The sequence below is a fragment of the Anopheles stephensi genome, chromosome 3, assembly GCF_013141755.1.
Source record: "Anopheles stephensi strain Indian chromosome 3, UCI_ANSTEP_V1.0, whole genome shotgun sequence".
In the NCBI taxonomy this organism is placed as follows: domain Eukaryota; kingdom Metazoa; phylum Arthropoda; class Insecta; order Diptera; family Culicidae; genus Anopheles; species Anopheles stephensi.
The window spans coordinates 336,469-350,042 of record NC_050203.1 but is presented as its reverse complement, the minus strand read 5'-3'; the positions used below and the strand labels follow the sequence as shown (position 1 = coordinate 350,042).

The following is a 13,574-nucleotide window of genomic DNA, read 5'->3' as shown; positions in this document are numbered from 1 at the left end:
TAGTGCCATGCCACTAACGAACAAGGCAGCTGCTAATAAGGTGAGCTGAATACATTTCTTTCATGTTGAGTGCGCCACTAGACCTCACATGGTCGGGTTCGAGTTTTGAAATGCTGTATTGTTTCTAATCCTTACGTACAAAGCTATCATTGATAATAGTCTACACTTGTTCTTTACACTGCTAGAGAACGGGGAAAGGAAGTGGTATGAGTAAGGGCGCAGGGAACAGACAAATCAGTAACAGCAGCAGCAGCAACAGCGCATTTAGTGTGATAGGCCGGTCAACCTTTCGCTCAGATTCCAAAGCCATTCCGCCATCGAGTCGTCCTGTGCGTGTGGTTCCGGTTCCTTCAGCTTGCAGTCACTGTAATACAGACCTGTGTGGGATGCGATCGATGGCTCCATGGCGCAGTACAGCGTCGTCTGCGAGCCCGATTTGGGTGTCTTAAAAAATACCCAAAATAGAGGCTTTGCCATCGTTCTTGGGGCAGAAAACGGAAATTTGTTTTATTATTTTGTTTTGCCTCCTCAGAAGGCAGAAGGCAGAAGGCACTCACCTAATGCATGGATTCAGATGTCGCATAAGCTCGGTGTTGATGGCGCCTGGGTGTAGCGCGTACGTGTTCACACCGGTACCGCGTAACCGCTTGGCGAGATGGCGCGAGAAGAGGATGTTGCACAGCTTGCTCTGCATGTACGCGTCCCACTCCCGGTAGTCCTTCTCGGCGTTGATGTCATCCTTGTTGATGCGGCCCCACTTGTGACCGAGACTAGAAACCGTCACGATCCTGCTGGGTGCAGAACGCTTCAGCACGTCCAGCAGCAGATTCGTGAGCAGAAAGTGCCCCAAGTGGTTTGTGCCGAAGTGCATCTCGAAGCCCTCCTTGGTGTAGGCTTTCGGGCAGGCCATGACGCCCGCATTGTTGATCAGCACGTGCAGCCGCCGCTCCATGCTAAGGAATGTCTTGACAAAGCTGCGGATCGACTCGAACGATGCGAGATCAAGCTCGAGTCCGAACACATTCTGGCTCCCCGACTTGTCCAATATTTCCTGACGAGCTTTCTCCATGCGGCCCGGATCGCGGCAACCCATGTAGACACGTGCTCCACGCTTGGCACATTCCTGCAGGATACACGTGCGGATTAGCAGGCATGAGCCGGTTCAATAGAGTGAGAACACTTACGATGGCTGCCTCCTTTCCGATTCCCGCATTTGCACCGGTGATGATGACGACCTTTGCATCAAGCCGGATGTCTTTATTCTTAAATTGACCACCCTGAAAGAATTTCCTGTCAGACAGATTGGAGAGAGAGAGGCACAATTATTTTCAGATGAATGATGGCGGGTGTCGGAAAACAACAAATTTAACAGTGAAGTAATGGCGCTAATGTGCGAATAATACCGCCAACAATAGAAGCTATTACAAATTTGAACGCATTACTATCCAGCCGGCCGGTTAATGCTTCAGTGATCGGGGGGTGGAACTCGGTGAAATGCAATCTACACACTCCCTGGCGCTCTACTTGCTAGGAGGATCACGTGTCATTGAAAATGATTGCGTGATCGGTAATGGCAAATTATGATGTTGTTGGTCATCTTCATTGGTGAAATATAATAGCGAAAACAGGGATTCAGCATTACAGTTAACACCCTCGTGGCCGAATCTTATCAACGGAACTAACCTAACTTGTTGGAGGCTATCGGTTTGGGACGTGTAGAAACAGATAAGCTGCCGCTAGAAGACGCTAGCAGTCCAGGTGACACAAGCTAAGCGATTAATTGGCTGCTTGTTGAATACCTAGGAGATAAGCTTCATCGCTCGATAACGTCCCCACTTTCGATAGGCATCTTTACCTCATTCGCTGGCCAGAATGTCTCCATGGCTCCATTTGAAGACTACTTTGCCTTGCCTTTGCGAATCTAAAGTTCACGAGCTTGTCTAACATCATTCAGCTTTGCTAACTGCGCCTGTCAGCGATCCAACGGTAGGGTTGGTTGAACTGATCGTATTTTCCGAGAACCTCCCACTTGACTCCCTTTCACCCCTATGCCACATAAGGCGAGAAGGTGGGTGGAAAGACGAAAGGGAACGGGAATTACACTGATCAATTCACCTGGCACGCAAATGCACTATTTGTTCGCCCTGCTCTCTTTCTCTCTCTCTCTCTCTCTCTCTCTCTCTCTCTCTTTCTCTCTTTCTCTCTCGGGGGATGATTTGCAATGGCACATGTACCGCCCGGACCGCCTCGAAATGGGGGGATATGCTTTGCGCGAGATGCGCTACCGATAAGTTGAAACCTTCGGAGTGCACTCGCAGCGCTTTTCCGTATTACCGGCGGCTAGTCCACAAAAACAATAGAATGCACTCGGCAATTAAGGGCCTGGAGCATGATCATCTCCATCATGGATCGATCGATGGCCGGGGCATTGAGCGGGCAGCAGGGGGTGGCTGACGAATCCGTCCTATAATTAAACGCAGCCACATATCGTTTGCGTTCCGGCTGCGGTGAGTGGATTTAAACTAGCTTAAAACGCTGCCTCCGCAGGCTCTATTGGCCAGGGCTGACGCAAAACAGCTGTCGACGACGCTGATGAGTTCCTCTAGCCATATCCGGGCCGGTTTGTATGCTACTACATTTGTTTAAATTTAGCCATAGGAAAAGCGGCTACAACAGCAACAGCTAGCAAAAACCCAACAAACGTCTTCCAAAATAGCTCCAAATAGTCGCGACGAGAAGCGTACATTTTGCTGCGCGCGAGGTATTGCTGTGTGTATCTCCCTTGAATTTGGCGGACGATTCGCTTGCCCGCGGGAATTGGGTGCTCCTCCGGGGGGGGTGACAAACTGAAGCCTGAGAGGACACAACTGATTAAACAGAAACACTCAACCGAACTACGGCCAAGCTGCAGAGTGCGTACGGTTCCAAGACTCCGACGACTTCCTCCGAGCCAACACCACGGCCGATAGATAAGGTTTCGACGGTGACGACAAGTTTGGGAACATCTCGAACATTGTATAAACGAAGTGGGGCGTATTTTATCGCGTTTAGAATGATAAGCGCTTTGCAAAAACAAAGCGTACACCCGTTCAAAGCTAGTCACGCTGCTACATCGACGCATTGTTATCGTTCTTCAGGGCGTTGCGTGTCGTATTGGCAATACGGTTGTACATCAGGTTGTCTTTGGAATGGGCGCGATTACATTCTTGCCCTGAGGGGGTAAGGAATTCCTATTGGAGGTATCCAACCCAACCCCGCATACGGTCGAATTCTAATTAAGCGATCAACCACGAGCGATTGCTCAGCTCGCTCAACACACCGGAAGGCCAATCGATCGCCATTCGCAGCACACTCGACGACATTGGCGAATCGGCACAGTCGTACATACCTTACGAAGTAAACGATCGCGAAGATGAGGATGAACGATCCAAGGCAAATACTGACGATCATGAATAGGTCATGCTGTTGCTGCTGCTGCTGTTGCTGCTGTCGCTGCTGGTACTGTAGCTGTTGCTGGTGCAGCTGGTACTGGTACTGAAGCTGCTGGTGCGTTTGCTGGTGGGGTTGCTGCTGGTGGTGCGGACTAGCGTCCAGACTTTGTGGTAACGGCGGAATGGACATGGTAGGATGAACTGGCGGGCTAACCGGCACTTCTGGGACAGGGTCCTCCTCGGGGGTGGTGCGGGTAGAGTTGGGTTCACCCGATGGCGGCGGGGACACCGGGGACGATCGATTGACAATTAGCTTCACTTTGCGTTCGCCCGTGACGCCCTCAGACGTGGTGCATGTGTCCCGAATAGTAATTGCAATTGCCTGCTGCTGTTGCTGCTGCTGGTGCTTCTGCTGCCCCGGCTGCTTCTGCTGCTGCTGCTGCTCCTGCTCCTGCTGATGTTGGTTGGTCATTCATTAGGCAGCAGCGGGTGCAAAGGGAGCGAGAAGGATAGAGGAATAGATGGGGGATGGGAGAGAGAGGGAGGGTTGGGTCAGATAATTCGCGATTCACCAACGAGGACAACTGGCCTAGACGAACACACACACACACACACACGGTCGCACGTTTGCCAATGTCCAATGTCATGCAGTTGTTGAAAGCGAGAATGAAACAGCACACGAATCGAAGCGTTGTTGGCCGCGTAACGATCGACCAATCGGTTATAATAAGGACGTCGTTAGCATTCTATCGCTAGTGGTTCGTAGCTTCTTGGGGATTCATTTGCATTAACTAATAACCGAATGCACTTAACCACAATATCACAGATTTTCGAAACCCAATTACTCCTGCCGATCTCCAGACGCGAACTTCAAATCGTAACGGTCGCGTTTTAAATACACATCGAGCAACACGTTTAGCTCGCGTAGGATCACAGCGATCACACGAAGGAAATTGCCTGAGGATGCTAATCACGCACCACACTGCCGTTGGAATTGCCAATCAGCAGGAGTTCTCTTCTAGCAAAATTTCTAGAACACACGTACGGAAGATTTGTAGCACAGATCGTTCGAGCCCGTTACGTGAAACACGCGACCACAAAATGCTGCTGATGCTGTTCGCGCGTCGATCGCAACATTCGCTTTACGCACACCGCGGGCACGAGTTTTCCAGCCTGCTCCATCAACCTCATCGTCAGGGTCTTCCCTTGCTTGGGAGTGGGGATATCCGATGGCAGGTGATCGATTCGTTGTTTCATCGCGCATATTGTATGTGTGTATGTGTGTGTTGCCGCGGTTAGAATGAACGATTGCCGCCTGGCAATGCTTTCAGTTGAGGTTGAGGAACAGCACGCTACCGTGCTTTTAACTGCAATTTTACACCGAGAACAATGCTGGCCAAACCTGAGAACGTGGATGGACAGCTGAATGGGTTGTGGAGTCGAAAGAAAATCGAGCGAGTCCCATCGGGTGTGACCTGAAAGGAATTAAATGTTTTTGAAGTTCGATTGCCATGCTTCAACTGAAATGATACTTAAATTGCTCGAATAAACACTAAACCATCTTTTTTGTTCGTACATTTTGTGAATAATGCAAGTAAGTACTGATTTGCAACAGCCATTTATCTCCCCGAATCGCTTTTACTGGAAGAAAAAACGACTCAAAACAACGAACGCGATCGTAGCAGTCGAAGGGGAAACAATGAGAGAAATTTTGTACCTGACAAACATGAAATTATGCAGGTGGATCTCTTCACTCTCGAGCTTTGATTTGAATTATAGCTCCTCCCCATTTTCTCTCGATAACGATATAGTACCACGCATACTATCGTTATCAATTTCCCCGGTTTGTTGTCGACATTCGATCAATTTCCCCTCCTAGTTGACATGCGATCAATTTCACCTCTCTAGTCGACATTTTCGACCAAACTTCCCTAGCTGATAAGATCGACAGTGGATAAAATACTACCTCCTGGTTTGGATGCTCTCCTGTTACATGAGCTGATAGAATTCGTCCGTTTTCGTGCGAAATTTTGGCCGGTATGGATCAAAAATATCGAGACGGCTAATTTTTTAAGCTACCAAGCATGCAAGAAGAAGGATGCAAAGCGTGCGCAGTTTCTTTCAATGTAACCCCGCCTTTTTGTTATCGTTGATAATTTAGTCCCGCACACCAAATCGATCAATGTCCTCTCTATGTTAGACATCCGATCAATTTCCTCTCCTTTTCTTAATTGTAGACAATATACAGTCCTTACTCGAGATACGTCGTTAATGCGTACCCGAAAAATCCTCATGTCTAGAGATTCCGCGTAATTTGAATAATGCTTGACATATCGTTTATACTGCTCATGTAAAAGTTTCAATAAACATTAATAAACTAGAATTTAATTGTTAATTCTAAAATATATCAAGATTTGCTCATATGTTATAGACATTATATTATTAATTCTTCTACTTATCGTATTATTTTCAAACTTATTATGAAAATGCAATATGCAAACCTTGCATTTAACGGTGTTTTAAACTCATTAATTAAATTCAAGTAATAAACAATGAATACTGTTAAATTTTTAAATTCACGTTTGTTGAGAACCGCGTATCCCGGGTACACACTGTGGTAACGCCTAAAAATCGATCAATTTCCCCGTTATAGTCGACATCCGATCAATTTCCCCTCTTTAATCGACATTCAATCAATTTCCCCTCTTTAGCCGACATTCGATCAATTTCCCCTTTTTATTCGACATAGTCTACATTCGATCAATTTCCCCTCTTTATTAGACATAGTCGACCAAACTCTTCCCGATGATAAGATCGACATTGGATAAAATACTTCCTCCTGATTTGGATGCTCTCCTGTTACTTGAGCTGGTAGAATTCGTTCGTTTTCGTGCGAAATTTTGGCCGGTATCGAGGAGAAAAAATGCGACATTTGCTACCTCCTGGTTTGGATGCTCTCCTGTTACCTCAACTGGTAGAATTCGTTCGTTTTCGTGCGAAATTTTGGCCGGTATCGAGGAGCAAAAATGCGACATTTGCTACCTCCTGGTTTGGATGCTCTCCTGTTACCTCAACTGGTAGAATTCGTTCGTTTTCGTGCGAAATTTTGCCTGGTGCCGGGGAGACAAATGCCACATTTGCTACCTCCTGGTTTGGATGCTCTCCTGTTACATCAGCTGGTAGAAATCGGCCTTTTTCGTGCACATTTTTAGCGGACACAAAATGGAAACGAGGCCTTGTTTTCGAGCGAAACGACCACGGGCAATGGAAAATATTTCATATTAAATCAAAAAGTACATTTCTTTCTGAATAAATTATGTAAGACACACAAAAAAGCCGTTTTAATTTGTGTTTTATTAAGATTATTTCAAATATTACACAATTTTAGTAGATTATTTATTTGAATAAAACTCCGTTGCTATAAAAACACAATGTCACGAAAGAAACCAACCTACAGGTATAAACGATACAACAATCTGTCATTCTGACGAGCACGATGTTTGTAAACAAACACGCAATGTTTGAATAACCGGTGCAGTTGTCAAACTTGCAGCAATATAAAATTACCTTGCAGCGAAATGTTACGGCAAGGCCGGTTTTGGCGAGCAGTTTCCTCACGTATCTTTACTGGGTTCGTTAAATAGACGCAATAGTTGATTAGCAAGCGGGATACACCTTTTTCTCCGTTGTAGGGACCCGTTCGGAAATGGCCTTCGCCGTGCTCTCTCGTCATCGCCATCAGCTTGCGATTCGTTCGATGTTATAGTGGTCGGAGGCGGACATGCAGGGACCGAGGCATGCAGTGCAGCCGCCCGCATGGGAGCACGGACGTTGTTGGTAACGCAGAAACGGTCCACCATCGGAGAAATGTCTTGCAATCCGTCCTTCGGTGGTATTGGCAAGGGCCATCTCATCCGTGAGGTGGACGCGCTGGATGGTGTTTGTGCGCGATGTTGCGATCGTAGCGGTGTCCAGTATAAGGTGTTGAACCGACGGAAGGGGCCGGCGGTGTGGGGTCCCCGGGCTCAAATTGACCGGAAGCTGTACAAACGCGAAGTGCAACAAACGCTCGCAAGCACACCCAATCTCACGATAATCGAAGCATCGGTAGAGGACATTGTGTTGGCCAGCGGTGAACAACCTCGGTTGGCTGGAGTAACGTTAGCCGACGGCCGTACGATTGGAGCGAACAGTCTAGTCATTACCACCGGTACGTTTCTACGAGGCCAGATAAACATTGGACTTGAAACGCGTCCCGCCGGAAGAATCGGAGACGAACCGGCCATTGGGCTAGCGAAAAGTATCGAACAGTTGGGCTTCCGGTTGGGCCGCTTGAAGACCGGCACACCGCCTCGCATTCATCGGGACTCGATCCGCTTCGAGCAACTGGCGCGCCATCCGGGTGATGATCCTCCGGTCCCTTTTTCGTTTCTTAACGATCGGGTGTGGCTCGAACCGGACCAACAGCTGGACTGTTTTCTCACGCAGACGACGGCCCGGGTGAACGACATCGTACTGCGGAATCTGCACTGCAATCGACACGTCACTGAGGAGCTAACCGGGCCACGCTACTGTCCCTCGATCGAATCCAAGATATTGCGCTTTGGCCACAAGCTGCACCAGATATGGCTCGAGCCGGAAGGTTTCGACAGTGAACTGATCTATCCGAATGGACTGTCCTGCACACTTCCAGCGGATGAACAGGTTAAGCTGGTGCGCTGCCTCGAGGGACTCGAACAGGCCGAAGTGGTTCGCCCCGGGTACGGCGTTGAGTACGATTTTGTAGATCCTCGCGAACTGTTCCCAACGCTCGAAACCAAACGCGTCAAGGGATTGTTCTTGGCGGGTCAAATCAACGGCACGACGGGTTACGAAGAAGCAGCCGCACAGGGTCTTCTGGCGGGTGCTAATGCGGGTGCCAATGCGCTCGCCCGGACACCGCTCACCGTGAGTCGGACCGAGGGCTACCTTGGTGTGCTTGTGGATGATTTGACCACGCTCGGGACGAACGAACCGTACCGCATGTTTACAAGTCGCGCTGAGTTCCGGCTCAGTTTGCGTCCCGATAACGCAGATCTGCGGCTCACGGAGAAGGGTTTTGCCATGGGGTTAGTGTCCCAGGAACGCCTGCAACGAACAGTGTCCATACGGCAGCGATTAGCCCAGGCGGTGGAGCTTCTGCGGGACGTCAAGAAGGGTAGCAACCAATGGCGTACAGCGATGCAGCTACCACCGGCCAAGGCAAGCGTCTACAAAAGTGCCTTCGAGATGTTGGCCATCTCGAACGACGCAATCACCACCGAGCGGGTGTGTGCTGTTGAACCGACCATGCTTGGCTGGATTCTGGACGATCCCGAGCTTTGCCAGAGACTTAAGATCGAAGCACTGTACAGCCTTTCGATCGAGGATCAGTCGCGTGAAGTTGAGGAAGTGTTACGGAACGAGAGCTTAAGGATACCGAACGCGATCGATTACTTATCGTAAGCGAGAAAGCGCGAAGCTATTCCGGCAACAACGCCAACTGTTGCTACAATTGATGATTCTGTTTTGTTTTGCTCTTTCTTTAAGGAAATCTCTAAATCTTTCGTTCGAAGAGCAAGAAAAACTGGTCAAAATTCAACCGCAAACGGTAAGAAGGACTCCCCTAAGGACCCTAACAACTCACTAATTGGATTTATCTCTCGATCAGATTGCTGCCGCTAGTCGTATTCAAGGAATAACGCCATCGTCCATCGTGCGGCTTGTAAAATATGTAAAGCAACATGAACTTAGCGCAGGTGCCGTCTAGTGACCCTAGATCCTACTAAGCAGGAGCTATTCTCCATCAGTCTACAAAAATCGTTCTGAACGAATTGCTCGATTTGTTTTAAGCTTGTTATAATGTTTGGTGGTAAATAAATAGGTATATAAATAACTTTCCGTTCCAAACGATCGGACTCTACGGTCTGGAGATGCTATATACAACACGGTACACGAAGAAACTTTAACCTTACTTAAGCACACGAAGAAACAAAACAGAACAAAATCGTGGAAAAGCGGATTCCACACTGGCGCATGGGCTACTAGAGTTCGCGAAGAGGTATATCTGTTGATAGGTATGAGTATGAACGAATCGAAGCAGTGCTCGCCCGGTCAGTGTGCTAGGTCAGCACCACGCGTTTCGTAAGGTAAGAGCATGCAGGCCACACTGGCACACGCGGCAAATATTCCGTACACGGTTACGGCGCTCCAGATCGACGATTGAAACAACACCTGAGCAATGTACGGTGTTGCCATGGCACCCAAACGTGCCAGCGCCGAGCAACCACCAACTCCGACCGATCGAAGCGCAGTCGGGTAAACTTCTGGAGTGTAAACGTACGCCGCTTGGAACAGACCGGCAATGACTCCACGAGCCATAAATAGAATGATTGTCAGAAACACTCGCCTGTAATGAAAAGACAGCAATCAGAGATCAGTCGATTCAATCGTTGCCTTAAATTTACTTACACTTCCGTAACAGTAATCATCAGAACGCATCCGGCGTAGAAAAGAAACTGCAGCGCCATCGTCTTCTTTCGCCCAAACTTTTCAATCACATAGATTGTGGCAAATATGCCTGGAAACTCGGCCAACGTCGTCCACAGCAGATCCATATAGTCCGTCGTGGCCAGCGGTTGACAGTCGATCGTAATGCCATCATCCGCCGTCATTCCTCCGTCGATGATTGTTTTGTTCTTACCGCCAAACAGTTCTGTCGACATAAGCACCAATCCGTAATAGCAGAACGCGCACGACATCCAGATGAACCACAGCAGCAACGTGGTTCGTCTTAGCGAGCTACCGAGCAGTGCCTTTAAGCTACCGCGCGATCCACTGGGACCTTCCACCACCAAGCGACCAAGCAGCATCGGTCGCCGGTTGTCCTTCGCTATCTGTTCGAGCGTGTTTAATGCTTTGTCGCTCTGGCCGCTGGTAACATGATAACGAGCCGATTCCGGAAGCCACTGCAAGAAATGTGAATTGAAGCATCAGTTAGAGACTCAACACGAACACAAACAGGCATTGCAAATTACGGGAGTGATTATGGCGAAGATAAACAATGGCGCGGCGGATAAACCTAGCAGCCATCGCCAGCCAAGGGTCGGTGTGACGGCCAGTGCCAGAGCCACTTCGAAGCAGGCTCCAAGCGCCCAAAAACACTGTAATCAAAAGCAAACACAAATCAATCAATCCGCCACAATTGAACGAAACACCCGTGTTCCCGGTGTTTCGGACGCTTTCTTACATCGAGTAATACAACACATTTGGCACGCTGCTTCGTGGGAAGGAATTCGGCGTACAGTGTTACTCTGAAAGCAAAGAACGGCTGGTGAGAACATAGTGTTTGTAGGCACGCAAAGCGCGACAGGTGCATCTTACGATTGTGGTACACAGCCGATGGCAAATCCGACGAGTCCACGCAGCAGCAGCAACCAGCCAAAGCTCGGAGCGACGGAGCTGAGCAATCCGTACAGAAAAAGTAGTACTCCGCATAGTGTTAAGGCCTGCAATAAACAACAAAACGGGGTGATTGAGCGCTCTCCGAGCTATTTTGACCGTATCCACTCCTACCGGTTTGCGCCCGTAACGATCGCTTAAATGACCCCAGAAGGTGGAGCTAAGCATCATGCCGAGGAAGACCACCGTCGTTACCAGGGCCTGCTGATACCGGGATATGCCCCAGTCACAGTGCAGTGCCGGCCCGAGCACACTCAATATGGTCATCTCCATGGAATCGGCCATCCAGCACAGTCCCACGCACAAGGACAGTTTCACCTGAAACCACCCGAACCCCAGTGCATTCACAGCCTGTGTTACGGTGTACGTGTCATCCGGAACGACACTGACAGAAGCCAGCTCGAACTCGGGCGCCGCTCCAGCCAGCATTGTTCCGCCGGCAGCTGCCACTGAAGATGGATTTCCTGCCACACTTGCTGCGGTGTCTCCTCCGGAAGGACCTCCAACGGTTCCTGTCGGTCCGGGCGGCCGGGGAACGTTTGCTCCGTCCATCTCCTCGTAGCCCCGTGCCATTCCCACGCGTCTTGGCTTCATTCTGTCTGATCCAGTTGTCCGGATGTGATCGTATCTATGGTAACGATAGGAGTCAATTATAGTGGGCAAAAATGCGGTTCGTCACTTGTTCACACGTTGCTGTCCTTCCTGTTCGTATCACTTCCTATCATGGAACCGATCCGCGAGAAATCTTTCCTAACCATAAAATCGGTAACACTCCCACCAGCCCCAGACCTCTGCTCGGTATGTGTGTTTGTGTGTGCCAGTCTATTTATAAACCACAATACGCATCACTACCTGCACTTGCCAAAGCACGCTTTCGCTGGCAACGGTGTCTGCCTATCCCCTCACTCATTTTCTACTTCTTTTTTCTTGTCTTGTGAGGGTATGTTGTTTCTTGTTGAGATGTGTTATTGAGTCACTTTTCGCGCTCTGTTGTTCGTAGCCCCACACAACGATTTTGTATGTGCGCGCTCGCCAAAGAAAGGCGCAATACGCGGCTACGCGAAACACACACAGCCCACACAATGTCCAATACACTCACACACACACACGCGCGGAAAAGCACACAATTTGGAGTCAATTTTCACAAACTAAGAAGGCTGCAATTTCTTAGCGTACGATGGCATTTTTTTTTCGTTTCGTTCGAACGATCATGTCGGAGGTGATTGACGCGTACGGGTGATGTGTCTGTCGTCACTGTTTAATGCATATCTAATGATCTCTCTGGTCGGAAGTGAGGGCGACACAGCTTGCACAGTGCTTACTTACCAATTAGTTGCACGATTAACGGATCGTTTGTTGGATTGTGCAGCAGGCAGTTGCGTTCCAAAGGTACTCATCGATTGGAAGGTAATCGTCTTTCCTGAATCCAAATTTTGCTGCAAGCTAAAGCTCCGTTTTCGTTGATCAGCTGTAGCTGGTGCTGGTGCCCCTTCTCCGGAACTGGGTCGTCGATGCGTGGAAGCTATACCGATCACAAATCACTCCGCAAACGATCTACATACCCACACACATACAAACACAAGCGCGGCCAAGCACGAGATTTTAAGTACGTGCGCAAATAGTTCACAGCAGGCAAGGGCAAATTTTAGTGGTTCCAAAATCTGTACCACGTCGTCGAAATGGCCAGCGACAATTCACATTCCTTGCGAGTCAAACAACCCGCAGTGAAACAGTGCGTCGTCTCTGCACACAACTACAAAAGGAGGGGACCAACGGAATGCACAATAGACGCGGCTTGAATTGGCCGAAGCGAAATCAACGGGATCGTCCGACCGAACGACCGACCGATCAGCTAGCTATGGTTTCGACGATGCGGTAAACCAGTGGTTGTCAAGCAATAGCAGTTGTTTTTTCGATTTAAATTGAATGAGCGCTCTACTTTATCTACCCATCGTTGAAGAAGTGCATTTTGCGCATGTAAATCGTGCAGCACTTTTCCTCTTAACCACAACTCTATAGAAATTCCGTCCAAATGATGACTTGTTGGCATTCTTGATGCACCTAAAAAGCTTCGTATTGCCGACCACTGCAATAGCTCAAATACTTTTACACACACCACCACGACAAAATGTGTGAGAGAGAAAACGGAGAGCGAATCAAAGTAATCGGAGACCGGTCTCCCCAGCACAGGGTGTGTCCTTTCCGTTGATCGTGAATATATGCAGTTAAATTTAGGATAAACCTGCGGCAACGTTTACGGTTACATGTTACAAAAGATTTTTGAAGTGTTTTAACATTCATCTACTTCTTTTGAAAAAATCTTAAATAGAGGTTTAAAAGGTTGCACTTCGGCACTGATCGCGATATGCCGGTGGGGCAGTTGCAGCTGATACTATACTCCTCCTCGTGACATAGTAAAACCACCCAGCGCCAGCTAACACTAGCGACAGAACACCACTCTATTAATTCGATTCCTACCATGTGCTGAACTCGTTCCAGTAGTGCAGATTTGTTTCTTTTGTTTTTTTGTTAATATTTGGTTTTTCAAGGTTGATATTGATGATTTAAAAGCATTCGCACGAGATTTCCAAAACCAAATGTAAACCGGACTTGGGTAACACCCGCACGACAAGACTAGCGCACATGCTTGCCAGCGTGACATTG

The 13,574-nt window shown here is 48.6% G+C and overlaps 3 protein-coding genes across 6 annotated transcripts; 1 reads left to right on the top strand and 2 right to left on the bottom strand.

The window, feature by feature from the left end:
• Nucleotides 1-97: 97 nt before the first annotated feature.
• Nucleotides 98-4,667, bottom strand: LOC118508878 (retinol dehydrogenase 12-like). 2 transcript variants are annotated; one of them, XM_036048690.1, is made up of 4 exons: nt 3,389-4,667; nt 1,185-1,290; nt 558-1,123; nt 98-481 (listed from the first exon to the last, which is right to left on the bottom strand). In XM_036048690.1, exons 1-4 carry the CDS (start codon nt 3,901-3,903, stop codon nt 265-267), a joined length of 1,404 nt encoding a protein of 467 aa, XP_035904583.1. In that variant the 5' UTR covers nt 3,904-4,667; the 3' UTR covers nt 98-264. The 2 variants fall into 2 exon arrangements, with proteins under 2 accessions (XP_035904583.1, XP_035904584.1); XM_036048691.1 differs by lacking the exon at nt 3,389-4,667 and adding an exon at nt 2,745-3,166.
• A 2,274-nt stretch (nt 4,668-6,941) lies between these two features.
• On the top strand, nt 6,942-9,376 carry LOC118508873 (protein MTO1 homolog, mitochondrial). The gene is made up of 4 exons (XM_036048676.1): nt 6,942-7,062; nt 7,124-8,911; nt 9,000-9,060; nt 9,121-9,376. The coding sequence occupies exons 1-4, from the start codon at nt 7,010-7,012 to the stop codon at nt 9,217-9,219; spliced, it is 2,001 nt and encodes a 666-aa protein (XP_035904569.1). The 5' UTR covers nt 6,942-7,009; the 3' UTR covers nt 9,220-9,376.
• LOC118508875 (synaptic vesicle 2-related protein) lies at nt 8,975-12,781 on the bottom strand. Of its 3 annotated transcripts, none has more exons than XM_036048681.1 (7): nt 12,237-12,781; nt 11,025-11,538; nt 10,833-10,957; nt 10,699-10,762; nt 10,487-10,612; nt 9,921-10,417; nt 8,975-9,858 (listed from the first exon to the last, which is right to left on the bottom strand). In XM_036048681.1, exons 2-7 carry the CDS (start codon nt 11,502-11,504, stop codon nt 9,564-9,566), a joined length of 1,587 nt encoding a protein of 528 aa, XP_035904574.1. In that variant the 5' UTR covers nt 11,505-11,538; nt 12,237-12,781; the 3' UTR covers nt 8,975-9,563. The 3 variants fall into 3 exon arrangements, with proteins under 3 accessions (XP_035904574.1, XP_035904571.1, XP_035904573.1); XM_036048678.1 differs by lacking the exon at nt 12,237-12,781 and adding an exon at nt 11,763-12,179 and having other exon boundaries at nt 9,292-9,858; XM_036048680.1 differs by lacking the exon at nt 12,237-12,781 and adding an exon at nt 11,590-11,678 and having other exon boundaries at nt 9,292-9,858.
• Between the last annotated feature and the right edge of the window lie 793 nt (nt 12,782-13,574).